This window comes from Chiloscyllium plagiosum, unplaced genomic scaffold, assembly GCF_037043375.1.
Source record: "Chiloscyllium plagiosum isolate Xiang-an unplaced genomic scaffold, Cpla_swu_hap1 HiC_scaffold_5, whole genome shotgun sequence".
Taxonomy (NCBI): Eukaryota; Metazoa; Chordata; class Chondrichthyes; order Orectolobiformes; family Hemiscylliidae; genus Chiloscyllium; species Chiloscyllium plagiosum.
Window position 1 is genome coordinate 107,667,575 of NW_028270143.1, and position 22,974 is coordinate 107,690,548.

Sequence of the window (22,974 nt, forward strand, 5' to 3'; positions counted from 1 at the left end):
TCATATCCCTCTAAACCCTTCCAATTCATGTACCCATCCAATGCCTTTTAAAATGCTATAGTTGTGCCATCCTGGACCACTTTCTCTGGACATTTATTCCATAGATGCATGAAAAGTGCATCTATGCACTTTCCTCTGCATGAAAATGTTGCCCCTTAGGTCCCTTTCAAATCTTTCTCCTCTCACCTTAAACCTATGCCCTGGTTTGGGACTCCCCAGACCTGTGGAACAGACCTTGGCTATTCAACTCTATCAGGAGGATGTTCTCCTTTCTTTTTGAAGTCAATGTTGAATTCTTTAGTTTGCTGATGTGAGAGAAAAGTTGTTCTCATTGCACCACAACACCAATCCCTCTATTACTGAGCTCATTATTGACTTTCGGTGGGATGATACTCATCATCTCCCCCCCCCCCCCCCGGCAAACACACACACACACACATTAACAGCACAGAGGTGAAATGAGTGGAGATTGTCAAGCTCCTGGGCGTGGTCATCCACAACAAGCTTCCTTTGGACTCTTCATGTGGATGCACTAGTTACAAAGGCCCAATAACATCTCTTCTTCCTCAGGCAGCTGAGGAAATTTGGCATGATGGTGAATACCCTTGACAACTTTATAGGTGTGCCAGTGAGAGCAGTCTGTCTGGATGTATCAGTACCTGGTATGGCAACTGTACCATTCAAGATTGGAGATAGTTACAGAGAGTGGTGAACTCGGCCCGGACAATCACAAAGGTCAACCTCCATTTAAAGAATCCATCTACCAGGCCTGCTTCAAGGAAAGGCCGCCAGCATTCTCAAAGATCCATCGCATCCTGGCAATGTTTTTCTACAACCTCTACCATCGGGGAGAAGGTACATAAGCCTGAACACATGCACCAGCTGGTTTCAAAACAGTTTCTACTCTACTGTTGTTGGAATACTGAATGGACTCAAACTCTTAACATTTGCCTGAACCTGTGTTTTTGCTTTTGCCGCTGTTTACCTATTATTTACTTATCCAAGCTACTTAACTATGTGATCTGCCTGTACTGCATGCAAGACTAAGCTTCTTACTGTGTACACATAACAATTAATTCAATTCAATTTCCTTCTGTATTTTGCCTTGTGCTTATTAGGTATCCGTCCAAATATGGTGGTATCATCAGCGAACTTGTAGATGGTGCTCATTTGGAATTTGGCAACAGTCGTGGGGTTGCAGGAAATAGAGTTGAGGGGTGTGGATGCATCCTTGGGGGCTCTAGTGTTGAGGTTATCATGGAGGAAGTGCAGTTACCTATCTTCATTGATTGTGATCTGTGGGTCAGAAGCAGAGGATTGCGCAGAGGCAACCTCAACCACTCTGCCTTCCATCATCTTTGTCACCTCTTCAAAACGCTCAATCAAGTTAATGAGACACAATTTTCCACACACCAAGCCATATTGACTATCCCTAATCAGTTCTTGCCTTTCCAAATACATGTAAATTCTGTCTCTCAGAATCCCCTCCAAAAATTTTTTTTTAGATTCCCAACAGTGTAGAAACAGGCCCTTCGGCCCAACAAGTCCACACCGACCCTCTGAAGAGTAACCCACCCAGACCCATTTCCCTCTGACTAATGCAGTTAACACTATGGGCAATTTGACATGGCCAATTCATCTAGACTGCACATCTTTGGACTGTGCGAGGAAACCGGAGTACCCGGAGGAAACCCATGCATTTGCCCACCATCAATGTTAGACTCACCAGTCTATAGTTCCCTGGCTTTTCCTTACCATTTTTCTTCAATAATGGCACATTAGCCAACCCTCAGTCTTCTGGCACCTCACCCATAGCTATCAATGATACAAATATCTCAGCAAGGGGCTCAGCAATCACTTTCTTAGTGTCCCACAAAGTTCTGGGACATACCTTATCAGGTTTTGGGAATTTATCCACCTTTATGCGATTAAGACATCTAGCACCTCCTCCATTGTAATATGAACACTTTTCAAGGTATCAGTATTTATTCTCTGAATTTTCTAGCTTCCATTTTCTTCTCTACAGAGATATTATTTTTCGAGATATAGATTATAGTTAGTAGCTAATTAAGCTTAATAACAATAGGTGAGAATAACTGGCCAGTACTTTTAAAGAGCTGATAAGATACATGATCTTTATGATTCTCTTCTTTATTTCTATTTTGGGAAGAAAAATTTGAATCTCTACCTGATTAAATTCAATTCTTTTAAACTCAATTATTTTGACTTCAGTATAAAAATATTAATTTACTATCAGAGGCACAAGAAATGTCAGGCACTTTAAAAACAAACGTGAAAAGGTAAGATAATAGTTATAATTACTTGTCATGTTTGCTGGTGGTGAATCAGGCACTTTTTGAGCTTTTCTAAGCTCTTTATAGAATAAGAGCTCATTGAGTGGAAGTCCTTCTGCTATCATCAGTGCGTCTTCAAATATCTGCAAAATCGAACATGTTGTTTGTTTCTTGTCTAAATATTTAAAACTATTATTATTTGATACACAAAATATTTAAGAATTTTAATCAATATTTGACTTTCTAATTTTATTATTGAGATTATTTTCTTAAATTGCATATATATATGTCATTACTATTTTTAATGAAGTGAAATATTTGATTTACTTCCAAGTGACAAGACAAATCATAGAAGCCTGACAGTGTGGAACCAGGCCATTTGGCCCATCAAGTCCACAATGACCCTCTAAAGAGCATCTCACCCAGTCCTACTTCATACCCCTGTATTTCCCATGGCTAATCCACCTAGCCTGCACGTCATTGGACACCAAATGCAGTTTAGTATGACCAGTCCATGGAGCCTGCACATCTTTGGACAGTGGGAGGAAACCCACGGGGAGAATACGGAAATTCCACACAGTCAGTCGCCTGAGGTTTGAATCAAACCTGGGTCCCTGGTCCTGTGAGGCAGCAGTGCTAACAAATGAGCTGTGCTGCCTCCTGTTCCTTTAAATTAAATAGGTCTTTTCAAAGAACATTATTAATTGTTCTGCAAATATTTAGTTTGCTTTGCAAGGTTATTGTTTAAGATATGGCACAGATTTTTGTGTAGGTTGAAATCAGAAAAATGTAAACATGAGAAAAATTTTTTTGGGGCATGTTTTTAAATTGCAACACCGAGAGAAAAGATTACACATGGCATAACACCAGCATGGCTGCCGAGTGTAGAACCGAACAAGAGGCCCAGAGATCCCAGAGTGACTTTCTAAGTGCTGCAACCCTGAAAGGCAACACAGTATTAGTACCTTTTTAAATCTTTATTTTAAATCCAAAAGTACTGGTTTGCTGATGCTCAGCTTGATAGAAATTATGTGAAAGGTATACATACCGAGTACAGATCCAGGTCCTTTTCGTATATGATCAACTTCACTCTTTTAAGTGTGGATGTAGGATTTTCCACACTGAATTTCTTTATCTCCTCAAAAAACATTTCTGCTACGGTATTCTTTGGAAACTTCAAATTTCCAGTCCCAATGGCAGGAAAACTCATTGATTTGTAATGACTTTCATGTGCATTCTTAAGGCATTTTTGGATGATTGACCGAAGCAGCTGATGATAAAAATGGGATTTCTTTAGATTACATAATTTGTTTCAAATTTACTACAGCCTTTCAGAATGTCTTAGGTCACATAAGATCAATATGATATTACTCTTTAAACCTAGTTACTTTGTACTCTTTCTTACATTTCACAATAGCGTTGCAGTTTATTTTGTTCTCAACCATTTTTCACATTAAATTTTTATGGCCATCCACTCTCTCAAAGCCAAGATTATGATTCTGAAAGCTTCAATTTGGTCATGGTCAATGAATGGTCATGAAAAACTTCCAGGAGTTGAAAACCTTTTCTCGTTGACAGTATTGGCAATCCCTAGTGACACCAAGGGATGAATTTCATGGCTATGTCAGTGGGCCTTTCCACTACCTGGAGAGCTGGTGACAATGCCGCCATGGCAATTTCTGATATTGAATTCTGCCTATTGTTGGGGACATTGTACCTTTTGAGGGGAAGATTCTGCTGTCTTGCACTGACAGCCAAATGTAGAAGGTCTTTTTTGAAATTCAATCATGGCATGTAGATATTGATGGCATTTATTACCCACAGCTTAATGCCCAAAAGGATAGTTAAGAGTCAACCACATTGCTGTGGGTCTGGAGTCAAGTGTAGACCAGACCAGGTAAGGATGGCAGTTTCCTTCCCTGAAGGACACTTGTAAACCAGATGGATTTTCTTCCCACCAATTGACAATGGTCATCATTTGACTCTTAATTTCAAAATTCTATTCAATTCAAATTCTAATAGCTGCCATGGCAGGATTTGAACTCAGGTCCCCAGAACATTATTGGGTCTCTGGATTAGTCTAACGATAATACCATGAGGCTGTCACCTCCTCTTATGTCTGAGATGAGGAGTAGTACTGCAGGCTACTTCAGTGGAGAGGTAAATGGGACAGCCTCACGAAGACTAGTCAGGCAAGTCAAGAGAGAGTGTGATGTTGGGTGTGGAAGATGGTTTTGAGGCAAAGGATGCAGTAAGGCTTGGGGGTACTTCACATGATGTCTGAACAAGAAGTCCCACCAAGAACCTGCAAACAAATTGTCAGGGCATACAAAATTACCAGCTTTAGGGCCTAATTTGCCCAAGGGGCAGGAAGACTAACTTAGCACACTTGCTGCTCAGAGCTAATTAAGCGAAAGAGTCAGGAAGTTGACAGGTACTTTACTGTGTGCCTTCAGGCTGATTAAATGACTCCCTGCAATTCCCAGCCTGCTCCCTGGGAAAGAATTAAATTCTACTCCAATTTTCCTTCCTTTTGCAGTATAGTATCCTGATCCATTCCATGGCTGGTGGACTGCAAAAGAGTTGGAGAATGTTGCATTGATTTTATATCATCCAATGTGATTCGTGTCATCCCAGTGTCCTACAGTAAAGAGGTGGTGCACTTCATCAACGTACTTAAATCAGGCTTCCCCAGGGCAACTTAAATCTTATAGGTCCTATGCAAGTTTCCTAGGTCCACAAGCTATCAAGTATCTTTTTCCAGCACTCTTTGGGAAGAGTGGAGTTACTCACCCTATTCCCTTTAAGGAGCCTTCAGCCTCCCTTCTGAAGACTGCTCCTTTCCCAAGTTCTGAATGGCTTGACTCCTGATTGTCAAGAACTGGCCACAGGTTTGGTATAGGCCACCACAGAAAGATGAAATTAATTGAATATAAGAAACAAATTTAAGGAGGCTGACATAAACATAAACATTGAGGAAAACGAAGGATTTGAATAGAGAAATCAGTCAACAGTCAGCTTTTTGTTAGTTTTATTTAGAAATAAAACTTTCATAAATCAAAACAATGAAGAAACTGCTGTTAGAAAACATAATTCCAATATGTAAACTTACTTCTTCAGCTTCAAAAGCTTTATCTGCACTCCACTGACAACAAATTATGTTGTATACTTCTTGGCAATGCAACCCACAATTCATGGTACTGACAGGTAAAACATCTCCAGCTTGAAATGTTGTTGAGCCTTTGGCGTTGTTTGTGTTTATTTGCAATTGAGGTCCAGCCTGTTTTAGAATTGCTTTTGATACAGGTCCTTGTGAAAGATCCATAGTATCAGACACTGTGTTCACAATGACATCACACTGAAGAAGATATTTAAACAGAAATGTAATTGTATTTTAATGTTTAATGGAGAGGTCGGCTATACTATTTCAAAGTTATTTGAAAATATATACAATTGCATGCCAGTGAGATTGATTGGATTGCACTAATACACATTATACTCCAAAGTGAAAATTAAGATTTGCAGTAATTAATGGTTGATGAATGCAGAACAATAAAATTCCTTCAAGATTATTAAATGCACAATTGGAGATTAGTCACAATTCAAATTCAAAATGCGTAATTCTCATCTAACAGAATTAAGGGGACCCAAGTGACCAAAGAATGTTCGCCCTACTCTCCGTGGACTTAATTCCACTGAGTTAACCTCATTAGAATATACAATCTTACTGCTCATTATCATTCACCTGTCATAGGCAAGATGAGAGCAAAACAGACTTGCTGACCTGATTTGGAGTTTAGACTGATCCTTAACAGATTCATCTGCAGGCCACCCAGTTAGCTTGAAATTGGTAGTAATTGGCAACTGTTAGTGTAGCAGGGCAAGATCACATGGGTGGATGCCACAAGTTGCTCTAAGATCATTCATCAGCAAATAGGTAGATCACAGGGAAAAAGAAGTCAGGAGGGTCTTAGTAATGCAAGTGGGAGGAGGTTAGGGAAGTTTGGGATAAGGTAGGCCATGTAACATGCCCAAATTCTCTCCTTTAGCATTCAGTTGGTCACTACTGCATTCCTAGCTACCTTCGCCCCAGACCCACTCCCCTCCCATTTATCTCTCAGCCCTGTTGTCCCCCTCCCATTCCTGATGATGAGCTTATGGTCGAATGTTTGACTCTTCTGCTTCTCAGAGGCTGCCTGACCAGCTGTGTTTATCCAGCGCCACATGTTTAACCACGGTTTACTTTACCTTTTGTTCTCCAATGTTTCCAGTTATCAGAACCACCTCTAATCCTTCAACTGTTACAAATGTGTCATCTGATTTGGCTGGCTGTGTTTCAGGTATGGTCGTATCAGGCTTCATTTTAGATATGGGATGCATTTTGATGGTTTCTTCCTGGAGTTCTAGGCCTGCACTGGCAGATGAGCTTTTCTTGTCCCGTTTGAAGGCCAACTTCATCACAGCTGGCATCTTTGAATGTTTAGATTCAGGATCTATTACCTCCTTAACAATTTTCTTCATTGATTTAATAGAAGCATCATCTGTACTCACAAGCCTGATATCAGTCAACTGTGCATCAGCTTTTTTAAATTTCTCACAATATTCTTTGATGGCTTTTACGGTAATCCATAGGAATGGAGACTCTCCTGAGCTCAGCACTGAAATTGCAATTGATGTATGAAGTTGATCATTTGCCTGACACAGAGCTGACAAAATGGTCTTCTTAAAAGCTGTTTCTTCTTGTGCCCCTAAGCTAACAAATTTTGTCCACTTGGCATGGAGGACGATACTGCATTGTAATTTTCCAGAGCCAGTTGTAATCACAGCACCATCTTTCATGGCATGTAGTTTATTTCTCAGTCTATCAACTTGATCTTGAAATTCAGGACCGCCAGCCTCCAGTAATGCTTTTGACAATCCAGTGGAAAAATCTAGCATCTCATTTGTCCAGAGTAAAATTACATCTACCTCGTGAATTGCTAAATCATGCTTAATGACTGATATCTGAAACTTGTTCAGAAACATGACTGTTGTTATAGTTTCCAGTTTTTTGATATCAGAATTTGTTTGTTGCCCTTCTTGATTTTCCATAAAGATTATGCATTGGTAAGGATTCTCTAGTTTCTTCAGAAAATCCTTGTTTTTGGAAAAAAACTGAACAGCACCAGGTTTGTCCAGCTGCTTTTTTGTCGATTTAACTTGTTTCAACACATCCATTATTAAAGCTTCTGTTTGTGTTGCATTTTTTACATTCACTCTGATCTGTAGTCCCAGTAATTGTTCATTGTTCACATAATCTATGTTTATACCTGGTAATATTTCTGAAAACTTCACAAACCTCTGGATATACTTAAATACACCCAGTGATGATACTTCAATAAAACAATCCTTCATGCAGTTCTCATTCATATACTTTTTAAAATGTACTTTTATTTCTTCAGCAATAGCCCTGTATCCAACAAGGGTGACACAAGGGGACTGGTCTGAACTAGTCTTTGATTCCATATGGTGCTGCAGTAAGTAGTTTTCTTTGATATTTTTAAATTCCAAATGTTCTCTTTTCACAGATGCCGTGGCTTTCTCTATGAAAAATTTGAAATTATTTGCAATGTCCATGTCAAAGTTTTCTGGGATTGGTACTGTCAGTTCTACAAAAGTCATCTCAAGCATTTGGTCAGCTTTTTGTAGGCCTGCTTCTGATGCTGCATACAAAATGCATTTATCTTCAGCGTCATCAAATGAATATGCTGCGTTAATTCCTGAATCCAAAAACATTTGTGTAAGGAAACCATTAGCATTTAATTGTGTCAAAAATACTCTTAAATGTCTTGACAAAGGGATGATCTTGCTGGTTATTTGGTTTTCTTTGTTCAATAGTTTTAGTTGAACTTTTAAAATTTCATTTTCCATCCCTGTAATTTTCACTACATTTTGTGATGTATCAAAATGCAACTGAACATGAGGAAATTCTTTATCTAGATGCTGGTTCTTCAAAATCAATACATGATACTTATTTTTAAACTGACATTCCTCTGTTTCAAAAATGCTTGCAAGTTTAGTTTCATCATCTTCATTCTTCTGGGTCAGTGAGTCCAAATCTTCTTTATCCTTATTTGATGGGTTAGAGTCTTCTCTTTCTTGTTCAGTTGTAAATTCTGTTAGATTCTCACTTTTATAATAGCGATGCAATTTTAAAGTATGGCCTCTTATGGTATGTGTTTTTGATAGAATATCTTCAATCACTGAATTTTAAAAAATTGCATCCAGAATTAGTGAACTTAATGAACAGAATTAGTAAATTAATAAGCTGACAGTTCTAACCATGTACAGGAGACTGTTTGGTTCCATTTTATCACAAGTTAAATCCAAAATTAATGCAAAGATGTAAACTTTATTCAACAGCCTTACACCTTCCTTCTGCACAATTTTTAAGAAACCTTTCTGTTAAAACCATGTCCATTACCTCAACCAGTCCCTGGAAGAAAGATGTTTTCATTGTCTCAGTCTTGCTGTGCCAACAAGGGTTGTGCCTGTCAGCTGCAGAGCCAATGAGAGCCATGCGGAATTACAGAACCGTTACTGTGCAGAAGGTCATTCAGTCTGCATCAGTACTCCGAGTAAGCAACTCACTCAGTGCCATTTTCCCAGCTTCATCCTGTAACCCTGTGAATTCTTCTTTTCAGATAGCAATCTAATTACCTTTTGAATGCTTCCATTGAAACTGCCTCCACATTCTTAGACGATGCATTCCAGACCATAAAGGCCACTAACTTCATTTCATCTGGTGATCTCCCCCTACACTGCCTCCAAGCTCAGACTCCCAATCCCACACAGCTTGCTTCTACCTCCTTTCCAAAATCCACAAACCGGACTGGCTGAGTATGACCCACTGTTTCTCTCTGAATTAATCTCTTCCTACTTCAACTCGATTTTTTTCTCCCCTTGTCCCATCCCTTTCCACACAATCCACGACTCCTCTGATGCTTTATGTCAGTTTGTGGGCTCCAGCCAACTCCTCTTTACCATGGACATTCAATCCTTTTACATGTCTATCCTCCATCTCAAGACTCTGCTTTTTCCTGGAAGAAATGCCTGAACTGTTCCCATCCATCACCACCTTCTTTGCCTGGCCAAGCTTATCCTCATTCTGAACAGTTTCTCTTTTAACTCCTCTCACTTCTTTCAGGTCATAGGGTAACCATGGTACCCACATGGGCCCAAGCTATGCCCATCTGTTTGTGGGGCATACTGAACATTCTTTGTTCCAGTTCATCTTCAGCCCCCACCCACAACTTTCTCTCGTATACTGATGACATCAGTGCTGCTTCCCTCTCTTGTCTGGAATTGGAAAGTTTATCAATTTTATCTCCAATTTCCAGCCCACTCTTACCTTCACCTGGTCCATCTCTGACTCCTCTGATCCCTTCCTCAACATCGGTTTCTATTTCTGGGGATAGGCTGGCTACCAATATCCACTACAAACCAATTGACTTCCATAGCTATCTTGACCATACATCCTCACATCCTTCTTCCTGTAAAGACTCCATTCCACCCTCCTATTTCCTCCATTTCTGCTGCTTCTGTTCTGATGAAACCTGTCCACCTTCTTCCTTACCGGAGGATTTCCCCAACACCATAGTTGACAGGGCCCTCAGCTGGGTCCGATCCATCTCATACTCAAGCCCTCACCTCCTCTCTTTCCTCCCACAATAGCCATAGGGTTCACCTTGTCTTCACCTACTATCCCACCAGTATCCACATCCAGAGGATCATTAGCTGCCGTTTCTGTCATCTCCAGTGAGATGCCACCCCCAGACACCTATTCCTCTTCCTTGCCTACCTTCAGCAAGGACCGATTCCTCCAGGGCACCCTGGTCCACTCATCCTTCACTCCCAGTAATCACCCCCATCCCTTGCATTTCAAACAAACAATCTAGTCTACTACTTTCGTCGCTCACAATGTGGCCTCCTCCGTATTGAGAAAATAAAGCATACACTGGGTGACTGCTCCACAGAACACTTATTTTCTGTCCATTAAAAAATAAACTGAGCTTCCAGTTGCCTGTCATTTCAACATGCCACCTTGTTCCCTGGCCAACATCTCTGCTCTGCTAGGTTACCATTCACCAATCTGCTACCTTACACTCACTCTGACCCTGTTACTGCACAAAACAAGGCTCATGGTCTACTGATCTGAACATCTTCCCATACTTGTCCTCACCCACTGAACCCCCAAAACTATTTACCCTATGTGACTAGTGTCATCTATTCACTCATTCGGAACACTTCATCACCTTTGCCCCCGTGTACATCAGCACTAACAGCTATGCTAGCCATTTTAAACTCACTCAATCTTTCCATTTGTCTCATTTCATTGTAGGATTGAGTGAACCAAAAAGGATAGTGGGATGCTCGACATTCATCTCCTCAACTCTGACAAGGAGAGGATCCTGGTTGTGGATTGTGAGGATCGCAACCATTCATATTGTGACATTAAAGTATCACTGTCCAGAAACCAAGCAAGGTGCATTGCTGTTTTACTACCACTGACAACGTACTCTTAACATGGTAAAAACAAGGACTGCAGATGCTGGAAACACGAGTCTGGATTCGAGTGGTGCTGGAAAAGCACAGCAGGTCAGGCAGCATCCGGAGCAGGAAAATTGACGTTTCCGGCAAAAGCCCTTCATTAGGAATAGAGGCATGGAGCCTGCAGCGTGGAGATATAAATGAGAGGGGGTGGGGTGGGGAGAAAGTAGCATGGAGTACAATAGGTGAATGGGGGTGGGAGGTGATAGGTCAGAGAGGAGGGTGGAATGGATAGGTGGAAAGGAAGATAGGTAGGTAGGACAGGTCATGGGGACTGTGCTGAGCTGGAAGGTTGGAACTGGGGTATGGTGGGGGGAGGGGAAATGAGGAAACTGGTGAAGTCCACATTGATGTCCTTGGGTTGAAGTGTTCTGAGGCGAAAGACAAGGTGTTCTTCCTCCAGGTGTCAAGTGGTAAGGGAGTGGCGGTGGAGGAGCCCCAAGACCTGCACGTCCTCAGCAGAGTGGGAGGGAGAGTTGAAATGTTGGGCCACAGGGCGGCGTGGTTGATTGGTGCGGGTGTCCCGGAGATGTTCCCTAACGTGCTCTGCTAGGAGGCGTCCAGTCTCCCCAATGTAGAGGAGGCTGCATTGGGAGCAATGGATACAATAAATGACATTGATAGATGTGCAGATAAAACTTTGAGGGATGTGGAAGGCTCCTTTAGGGCCTTGGATGGAGGTGAGGAAGGAGGTGTGAGTGCAGGTTTTGCAATTCCTGCTGTGGCAGGGGAAGGTGCCAGGACGGGAGGGTGGGTTGTTGGGGAGCGTGGACCTGACCAGGTGGTCACGGAGGGAACGGTCTTTGTGGAAAGTGGAAAGGGGTGGGGAGGGAAATAAATCTCTGGTGGTGGGGTCCGTTTGGAGATGGCGGAAATGTTATTGGATGATGCGGTTTATGCAAAGGTTGGTAGGATGGAAGGTGAGCACCGGGGGAATTCTGTCCTTGTTACGGTTGGAGGGGTGGGGTTTGAGGGCGGAGGTGCGGGATGTGGACGAGATGCGTTGGAGGGCATCTTTAACCACGTGGGGAGGGAAATTGCGGTCTCTAAAGGAGGAGGCCATCTGGTGTGTTCTGTGGTGGAACTGGTCCTCCTGGGAGTAGATACAGCGGAGGTGGAGGAATTGGGAATAAAGGATTGCATTTTTGCAGGAGGTAGGGTGGGAAGAGGTGTAATCCAGGTAGCTGTGAGAGTTGGTGGGTTTGTAAAAAATGTCAGTGTCAAGTCAGTCATCACTAATGGAGATGGAGAGGTCCAGGAAGGGGAGGGAGGTGTCAGAGATGGTCCAGGTGAATTTCAGGTCGGGATGGAATGTGTTGGTGAAGTTGATGAATTGCTCATCCTCCTCGCGGGAGCACGAGGTGGCGCCGATGCAGTCATCAATGTAGTGGAGGAAGAGGTGGGGAGTGGTACTCTTAACATGCTCAATTTTCTACTCTTTGTTCGCAACACATTCTCTCTTTCATCTCCTTTATGTACCAATGGCATCTGTCTAGTCTCAGCAAATACCGAATGCTTGGGTATTTTTACTTGATTAAAGTTGGGAGCATACGTTGGTGAACATATCACTGCCACATCTCCACAACTGACCAAGGAAGAAACACCCCTGATTACTGGCTCTCAGATGATGGCTGAGACCAGGCTCCTGCGCTGCTTCAGACAGGAGAGATCCTCACATGTTGACAATTCAGAATTTCATTCAAATGCCTAATCAGACACAGAAGCAGTAGGCAATTTTGTCAGAGGCACAGGGGAATCTGAAACAAAATTGCAGGACTCCACGAAATGACGTTTTTGGCATGGAGGTGTCTAGCTACCTCCACAGATAGGTTGGCATGGAGAGTCAGGACCACCACAATGTCTGCTGAATTTATGCATGGATTTGTATTCCATCAATCTAACAACTCGCGCTCAGCAACAACGGCAAGGCAACAAGGTGATGATGGACCTTGACCTCATCCAGACATCTGTTCCTCACACTGAGACAGGGCTGTGCAAGTAAGCACCCAACCAGAGGTAGGACCACGTACAGGCCTTCCAGACCTCTCCACTCACCCATATCCAGATGTGTCCAAATCTTCCATCTCCACCCTTTTACTGTGTAAGAGTTCAAGCCAAACAGGGTGCACCTGCTCTGAGCAAATCACACTCAGCATGCCTGATCCCCCTAGCCACACATGCCCCTGAAATCACCTGACCAAAACTCCGAGGCTAAAGGATTTCACTATCTGGTAAGCTCCCTTCACCATAGCTGCAGACTGCACGGTATGTAGATAAAGGGTATGTAGATGACAACCTTCTTATGGCATATAAATAGCCCAAGTGCACCCGATTATATATACTTCCTCAAACTTTTAAATGTATATTCACATGTCAGTAAATGTCTATCTGGCAGGAGCTACAAGATTGAAGGTTCAGAATCCCAGCAATCTTGAGGACTATACAAACGAGCACATGTGCATTCTGAGTACTTGGAGGGCAATTACAAGTTTAGCAACAAACATAACTCTTTTCCAGGACACAGTTCATTCCTTATGCATCACAACCACTAATGGAGTTGATTCCCGATGCTGCATGATGTGGTCAATGGTGCTTGGGGTCAAGATTTATAGCTCACACAGTAGGTTAACAACCAAGGATCACATACAGAGTGCAGAGTTCGCAGGTGTCTTTCAGTACATTGTTTGGGTATCTGAGCAATGCTGTTCCCCTTAGAAGAACCTCACACTGCTCAAATGAACCCCCTCCCTCAAAGAAAATATTTACCACGCCCATTGAGGTGTGGTGGCAGCCATTTTCAGTTCCATTCCATATTTGCAATAAGCATCATGATGTAAGAAACAGAGGCTGCCCTTCAGATGCTGAATCTCAGGTTTAGCTTCTTATCCTTAGTGGACATCCAATTGTACACATTGAGCATTGACCCTGACCATTCTAAATGGTCAACTGACTGTGTCCACGTTCCTGCACTGATGTTGGAGGCTACTCTTGACGTATTGTGCTGGATCCCCATAACTGATGAATGTCTTCTTTGACTTGACTGAGAACTGTTCCCCTTAGACTGAGACATGGCCGCTTGCTTGAAATACATGGTGTGTTTGCCATGTATACCTACATCCCATGAATGCAAAAAATACTACTTCACATGTATCCACATTGAATTGCATTTGGCACTTGTCTACTCATTGTATTAACCTGTCTCAATGCCTTCTTGACATTTTTACAGGCCCCCTTACTGTGTGCTAAATATACTACTTTATTGTCATTAACACTTTTCAGGATTGTATCCCCTGTTTCCGGGTCTAACTCATCTATATTTTAATACACTGAGAATGCTTACCTTCTGGATTTGGAAAAATTATTATTGCAGACTGTGTAGATTCATCCATTTGAAGCTCCACATATCCATCATGTTTTACAAAGCGTTCAAAATACAAAGCAAGAAAATCCTCTCTTATCAACTCAGGCAACTGAGTAACATGGAGACTTTGTGTTCTTGGCAAATGCTTAGCAACCAGTTGCAGGCCACAAAATGTTTTGTTGTTCAAAGTATGAAGAGCTTTGTTCAAATCTAGGTGCAATAAAAGAGAAATTTGTCGATAAAAATCATTTAAAATTTGTTATTAACATTGGTTTGTTTTTCATGTGTGATATTAAATAACAAACTAATTTTGATCAATCACATAATTGCAAATCCAGGAAAATTCTTTGCTGTGATAAAGTGTTCTAAAAATAATGGATGTAAAACAATAACATTGACACAAATTAGTTCAATAATATCTGGATATATTTCTGGAATAAGTATCTAATGATGACTATGAAACTACTCTTGATTGTCAGAAAAACCCACCTCTTTCACTAATGTCCTTCAGGGAGGGAAATTGCCATCCTTGCTTGGTCTGGCCTATGTGTAATTCCAGAACCACAGCAATGTGGTTGACTCTTAACTGCCCTCTGAGCAATTAGGGATGGGCAATAAATTTAGTCCCAGCCAACAACACCCAAGTCTCATGAATTAATTTTAAAAAGCATGTATTGAAGGCTAAGAAGGTGAGAGGAGATCAATCGAAAGGGGAATCTGAGAAAAAGTCCACTGTTTATGAACTGGATCTTAACAAATCAACTGTGTCACTGAGCTGAGGAATGATAGATTGAGTTTAATTCAGATAAGGCCAAGGTGCTGCACTTTGATAATACAAACCAGGGCAGAGTTTGGTGTTAATTATAAAGGCCATGGGGAGAATTGTTAAAAGAGGGACTTAGGGGTGAAGGTACATAGTTCCTTGAGAGCGGCATTATAGGTAGAGAGGGCAGTGAACAAGGCATATGACATGCTTGCCTTCATTGGTCACATCACTGATTACAGGAGTTGAGATGTCATGTTACAACTGTGTAAGACATCGATAAGGCCACATTTGGAGCAATGCATACAATTCTGGTCACCCTGCAATAGAAAGAATGGAATTAAACTGGAAAGGGTGTAACAAGATTTACAAGGACGTCACCAAGACCGGAAGGTTTGAGTTATAAGGAAAGGCTGGAACTTTTTTCCCTGGAGCATTGGAGGCTGAGGAGTTTATAAAATCATGAGGGACGTAGATAAGGAGAATAGCCAAGTATTTTTTTCTCCAGGTTATGGGAGGCCAAAATTAGACAGCATGGGTTTAAGATGAGAACGGAAAGATTTAAAAAGGACCTGAGGAGCAACTTTTTCACTCAAGAGTGTGATGCATGTATGGAACGAGCTGATGAGAAAGTAGTAGAGGTGGGTACAACTACAACATTTAAAAGGCATTTGGACTGGTGACACAGATAGGAAAGATTTAGAGGGATATGGGCCAAATGCAGAAAAATGAAACTAGTTCAGTTTAGGAGACCTGGTCATTATGGACAAGTTGGGCCAAAGGGCCTGTTTCTGTGCTGTGTGACTCTAAATGAAGACAGTGTGTTGTCTTTAGTAACCTTTAAATAAAAGGTTCTTGGGTTTAAAGTAGAGATGATATGACTTGCATATTTTTCTTCAACTGACAGATATTCAGCAAGCAATTTTAAATATGAAATCCACTTTTATATCTTCTACGTTCACCAAAACAAATATGCAATGCTACATGTGTTAATTGATTGTCCAATGTGATGTCCGCTGAAAGTTATAACTACAAGCAGAAAATTACAGGGAGGGTGTTTCTGCTCCCATTGCAGAAGGAAAGCATTTGATGAGCTAAAGGACAAGACAATTGCCCACCCATCCATTAGGTGCTGCAGGTCGGCTGAACTGCTGCAGAATCATACCTCTTCCCCTTATTGGTGAGGAAGTTCCATCCTTTGGAGCTGGAGGCCAATCCAATAGTCCCACGAGCACCAAAACCTAATGGGAGCTGCTCGAAGTGCAGGCAGATAGTTGAAGGAGAATGGTTACACTCTCTGCAATGGGTAACCTGATACTACTATCCTCCAAAGAGGATAGTATCCCCACTTTCCTTCCTGCAGGAACAAACTGTTAAAGCTAGCTCTAAATATAAACTAAAATGGATTGCCCATTGAACCCGCCCACACCAATTGTTTTATGGAATAAGTGGGATAATATTAAGGTCATTGAGCTCTTTAGGACTCAATTTGCCCCTAATTGTTTACTGGTGCACATTCTGCTGATTCTGCATTGTGGGGCGAGAATTCAGGGTGGATAGGGTGGTCATGGATTAGCAACCCGACCCATTTTACGTGCTCCCATACCAAAAAACACACCCAGAGGGAGCATGTCAAATCTACCATTGTGATGCTTCATTGTATTTCACCTTGTCCATGTATACTGCAGGGAAGAAAATTATAAAAGTGTAACAAGTTGCAAGGAGTACTTTCAGGGATGTTCTCTCTAATTTAACCATGATATTATTATCAATTCCATCAAATTTCTTCATCTATCCCTTCTCTCTCACACACTTGTTTTCAAGTACTGCATGTGTCACATTTTGTGTGGCTGCCACTCCCAAAAGACATAATGCACTTTTGGCCTCCGGGAATGGATACCTTGGAGCCCCGATCAGGGCAAGCCTTCTTCAAAGACTATAAGACATAGGAGCAGAACCAGGCCATTGAGTTTGCCACACCACTCAATGAGATCACAGCTGATCTGATTATCCTCAACTATACCCTTCTGCATTTTCCCCATAATCCTGGATTCCCTTGCTGATTAAATTAGGTGTCTATCTCAGCCACAACACAATAGCCCTCTGCAGTCAACAATTTCACAGCTTCACTACCCTCTGTCTTAAATATGTAACCCCTTATCTGAGATTATGACCTCTGGTCTTAACCCTCCCACAAGGGGAAACAACCTTCTACAACCTAACCTATCCTGACAATTTCCCAAAGAATCTTGTATGTTTCAGTAAGGTCTCATTCTTCTTAATTCCAATGAGCACAGGCCCAACCTATTCAACCTCTCCTCATAAAACTGCCCCTGGTATCAGCATAATGAAACCTCTCTGGTGCCCAAACATACTCACTGTATTCCAGCTGTGATCTAACTAGTGTTTTGCATAGTTTTAGCAAAATCTCCCTACTTTCATATTCCATTCCCTTTGAAATAAAAGCCAGCATTCCATTTGCCTTCCCTATTACCTGTTGAACTTGGATGCGAGCTGTTGTGATTCATGTCCGAGGACTCCCAAACCCCTCTGTTCTGTAGTTTTCTGCAACTTTCTCCATTTAAATAACACTCAGCTCTATTCTTCCTTCCATGCTACATTACCTGAGAATTCCCCACATCTGTTAAGAAGACATACGGTGTGTTCGGTTTCATTGGTACAGGGATTAGTTCCAGAGCCACGATGTCATGCTGCAACTATACAAAACGCTAGAGCAGCCGCACTTGGAATATTGTGTACAGTTCTGTTTGCCATATTTCGGGAAAGATGTGAAAGCATTGGTGCAGAGGAGATGTTGCCTGGTCTGGAGGGAAGCTCTTATGAGGAAAGGCTGAGAGACACGGGTTTGTTCTCACTGGAAAGAAGAAGGCCAACAGGGGATTTGATAGAGTTATACCAGACGATCAGACGATTAGATAGGGTAGAGAAAGCCTTTTTCCTAGGATGATGATGTCAGCTTGTACGAGGGGGCATAACTACAAACTAACCGGTGATAGATTTAAGATAGATTCTTTACTCAGAGAGTGGTAAGGGGGTGAAATGCCCTACCTGCCAATGTAGTTAACTCAGCCACATTAGGGAGATTTAAACAATCTTTGGATGAGCACATGGATGATGATGTGATAGTGTAGGGGGTAGAGCTTAGAATAGTTCACAAGGTAGGTGCAATTTTGAGGGCCGAAGGGCCTGTTCTGCACGGTATTGTTCTATATTCCATCTTTCAATTTTTTCCAAAGTACTTAATGTGTCTATACCACTCTGCAATCTCTTGTCATCCACACCACTTGCAGTCTCATACATTATTGTATCATCTGTAAACTTGGTTATTGTACATTCACTTCCTTTATCCAAGTCATGAAAGTATAATTTAATTATTGTGGCCCCAGCACTGATATCTACTGACAGGTTGATATCCTGAAAATGCCCATCTTCTCACAATTCTGTTTTCTATTAATTAGCCAACCCTCTATCCATGCTAAAATGCCATCTCCAACACCATGGTCCTATTGGGAACAGACCCAAGTCTCTCAGCCTTTCCTCATTATACAATGTTGATTGTATAATAGACTAATATTTTCCCATTAACAGACAGCTAACTGGCCTATAGTTGCCCAATTTTTGCCTCTGTCACTTTTTAAATAAATAAATGGGTTACATTAGCAGTGTTTTCCAATCCTCTGGGGCTTTCCAGAATCTAAACTTTCTTGGAAGATTACTACCAGTGCAACCAACATCGTTGTAGCTACTTCCTTTAATCTCAAAAGGATGCATCCTAACAGGACCAAGAGATTTATTGGTCTTTAGCCCTATTATCTTTCCTGGGGATTAGTTTAGCTCAGTTGACTACATTATTGGTTTGCAGAGCAATGTGATGCCAACAGTGTCGGTTCAATTCCCAACACTGGTTTGAGGTAACCATGAAGGACTCTCCTTCTCAATCTGGGGCAGCATGGTGGCTCAGTAGTTAGCACTGCTGCCTCACAGCACCCGTGACCCGGGTTCAATTCCAGCTTCAGGTGACGGTCTGTGTGGAGGTTACACATTCTCCCTGTGTCTGTATGAGTTTCCTCTCACAATCCAAAAAATGTGCAGATCAGGTAAATTGGCCATGTTAAATTGCCCAGAGGGTTAGGTGCATTAGTCAGGTGTAAATAGGGAAATGAGTCTGAGTGGGTTACTATTTGGAGGGTCGGTGTGGACTTGTTGGACCGAAGGGCCTGTTTCCACACTGCAGGTAATCTAATCTCTTCCCTTGCCTGAGACATGGTGACCCTCAGGTTAAATCACCATCAGTCACTATGGTCTGGTAAAACTATGCAACACAAAAATCTTTCCGAGCACCTTTTTTTCTCATGTTAATTGACGTACTTCTTCTCCGCCTCTTGACCCTTGAATATTTACCAATTTTGTAATGCTGTTAGTGTCTTCTAATGTGAAGGCTAAGCAAAGTATTTATTCAATTCCTGTACCATTTCCTAATTTCAATTATTATTTCCCCATCTTCATTCTCTAAAGAGGCCTCTGTTCCTTTTGGCTTCTCTCTTCTTTTGTAAGTATTGAAAGAAGCTCTTGCCATCCATCTTGATATTACTTATAATTTTCGACTCAAAAAGTAATTTTAAATTTCCAAATGGCCTGGCTTGCCACCAATCTTTGCCACACTGTTTCATCATCAATTTCCATGGTTAACCATGGTTGGCTCATCCTCCTCCTGACTGAAATACGTTTTTGCTATAAGCAATGAACTACATTCTTAAACATCTGCTGTTCCTCAGCCACATTTGCAGCAAACCCCATTCCCAGTCCACTCCAGCCACCTCTGCTCTCATTCCTTTGCAATTATACTTATTTAAGCTTAGCACAGTTGTTTCCAACCCATGTTCCTCCCTCTTAAACTGAATGCTAAATTATACCATCTTATGGTCACAGTTTCTGAGAAGATATTTTAATCTAACATCTTAATTGAACTTGCCTCATTACATATCACCAGATCCCTGGTTGGATCCATGACAAATTGTTCCAGGAAACTGTCCCAAATAAACTCTATAAATTCTTCCTCATGGCTTTGCCTGCCAATCTGACAACATGAAGATTAAAGTTACCCATTTCTGCCTTTGTTACGCACCCTGATTTATTCTCTGTCCATTGCAGCATCACGGTTGGGAGGCCCATGGACTACTCCTAACAGTATCTTCTGTCCATTTTTATTTGTTACCTCCACCCATAAGAATTCTATATCTTCCAATTCAAGATCGATCTTGCTATTGTGCATATGCCATTCTGCAACAACAATACTACCCCCATTCCTTCCTGCCTGCCTTTTGAAATGCCACATGCTCCTGAATATTTAGTTCCCAGCCTTGATACCCAAGATATTCTACCTCTGTAATGGCTGTAAGATCATGCCTATTAAACCATATTTCTGTGGTTAATTCATCCATTTTGTTCTGAAGAGTACATGCATTGAAGAAAAGAGCCATTAGTTTGGCCTGTTTACCATTTACCTTGACTCTATTTACTATTTTATTTTTCTATTTGTATACTCTGTCCCTTCCTCTACTACTATAGGTATTATTATCCAAATAGCTGCCTTGGGATCCTGCCATAGCTTCTTGTACATAAAGTAGTGCCAGGCCGTTGATGGCTAACATGCTGGGTTGGATTTTGCCTGGTGCCTTAGGAATGGGTAGGGAGGTGGGTAGAGCAGTAAAATGACAAGAATAGTTGCTGGCAAACCAACAAATTCTGGGAGGTGGGCTGGGGTTGAAGAGGAGGGGGGACCCCTTGTTTGGACAAATACCCTGTGGCAATAGCACCAACTACTATCCTCCTCAACAACTCTCACAGGCCTGCAATCAATCCAGGTGAGTCCAGACTCAAGTTGCACTTCCAGATGTGGAGCTGTGGTGCACTCTTCCTCAGGATGCTGGTCTTGCACTGGCAACTGCTCACAGTGGGGCTACAAAAGGCTTTGAAGGTGCCAGTAGTTCTTGGTAGTAGGCAACCATCCTTAAAAGGGCTGGCAGCCTAAGTGATTATGATACAGGGCCCTGCTGTCACACTAAGCTGTCTCTTGCTTTCAGAGCTGTCAGTACAGATAACCCATCTCAATAAAGTTCCGGCCACTTTGATTTTTTTCCCCTCTATATTGTTTCATCTCTCCATCCAATAATACTCACCAATTATCCATCTCTTCCTCCAATTGCTTTGGCTGAAAGCTGCTCCCTCCATTTTCTGCTTCCAAGATTCTTACTCAGTAATAATCTTTACTTTTAAATGACCTTTAAAATTTATTTTTAAAGAGCACCGACTGTTTGATTTGGAGAACATTCCCCTAATTCCATGGGTCTCTCTGCCCAACACTTCCTTTAGTCACAAAACATTTTAATGACATGACTCAAGATAATATTTTCAATACATAATTACAAAGACAATAGTTGATTATTGACTTAAATCTTACCTATGTCATGCATAAACTCCACAATATAAACTGAAGTTTCATTGGTGTGTAAAACTTGGAAAGAGTTGGTGCCGCTGCAGCATTCAATAAAAAGACTGAAGTGATCATGATCAAATTGCTCAGTTTTCAATTTAATACAAATTCGAGGTGAGTCATTAAGAGTATTTTGTTCAATACTTTCATTCTGTGCAATTCTGGGTGGAGCTGTTACTGGATTGAAAAGAAAATAGCAACAGTTAAAACAAAACTTTGAGGGCAAGGTATTCCAAACGTACACTCCTGGTATGTAGTCTGTGAGGAATTAGGATCATGGAATTTTGCTGCCCCAAGTTAGCTGTATAGATCAAGTGCACCGACAGCAATTTTTAACCTTGTGTAAAAATTCAGGTAAGAAAGAAGATCATAGTTGTAGGTATCTGGGTCTTCAAGATGATGCTGAAGGGGACATTAACTTTACATCTTCCACTCTTTTCATACCAGGAATTGTCTGGCATCATTTCCTTTTACAGTAATAAAACAGACACCAAAGCATTCACTGCACTATGTTAGTGATTACACTAAAATAACTATTCGGAGTTTGTGGCTAAAAGGGTAGGTCTTTGTACTTGTAGATAAGAGACTTTATGTTTGTTTGAAACTTCCTTCACAAATTTAGCCTGCCTCAATGAGGATAGTACTGGGCTGGCTGCTCTGAGGAGAAAGTGATCTTGTATTCAAGTTGACAAATGGTCCTCAACAGACCATTGGAGACCACCACCAAAAAAGTACATGCGTATAAAAAAGGACGTGAATTCACTCCTTCCCTCTTCACAATTGCCATCCATCCTTTCCTGTCCTCTACCATTCTTCTTGATTTCTCTTTCTCTCCTTCCAATTGCTTCCCTTCTTACCCCTATTGCCACCTATTCTTCATGTTTTCTTTTGCTATTTCTCCATTTGTTTCGAGAATCGTTTTCTCTTTAGGTGCTCATGAACTATAACCTTATCAAATACCTGCCAAAAATAAAAGAATATTACATAGACTGGATATTAAATGTCTCCTAAATTTATTTCCATCCATAAAATAACTACAGAACATTTATGAGATTGAATCTCTTAATGACTTCCTGATACTCCTGGCTGCAAGATGCGTTCCAGTGATATTTGCAGCTATCATAACTCAAGAAACTTGCCACCTTTAAACTCCCTACTGACCAATTATTATTTAAAGGTGAAGTGCCTACTAGACCCTGGGCTGCTCTCTCATTACAGAAAGATATTACTGGTGATGGTTTAACCAGAGGGTAACTACACCTCGAGCAAGGGAAAAGGTTGAGAAAGAGGGTCCTGCATGGTAAGCTCAGCCAATGTGGGAATTGAACCCTCACTGTTGGTATCACCTTGTATTGCAAACCAGACATCTGAGCTCACCAACCCCCACATTCATTATTATTTATTATGCAGGTACAAAAATGGTACAAAAAATTAAATGATCTTCTGCTTCTTT

At 41.4% G+C, this 22,974-nt stretch overlaps 1 protein-coding gene across 1 annotated transcript in view; it reads right to left on the minus strand.

Moving 5' to 3' along the window:
- The window catches only part of LOC122550105 (protein mono-ADP-ribosyltransferase PARP14-like), a 74,756-nt gene that overhangs the window by 38,138 nt on the left and 13,644 nt on the right, over positions 1 to 22,974 (minus strand). The window contains exons 4-9 of the mRNA XM_043690693.2: positions 21,489 to 21,698; positions 14,224 to 14,454; positions 6,543 to 8,536; positions 5,407 to 5,652; positions 3,343 to 3,564; positions 2,323 to 2,437 (exon numbers count right to left, since the gene is read on the minus strand). Of these exons, the coding sequence (XP_043546628.2) occupies positions 2,323 to 2,437; positions 3,343 to 3,564; positions 5,407 to 5,652; positions 6,543 to 8,536; positions 14,224 to 14,454; positions 21,489 to 21,698 (3,018 nt within the window). The remainder of the gene's footprint in view (positions 1 to 2,322; positions 2,438 to 3,342; positions 3,565 to 5,406; positions 5,653 to 6,542; positions 8,537 to 14,223; positions 14,455 to 21,488; positions 21,699 to 22,974) is intronic.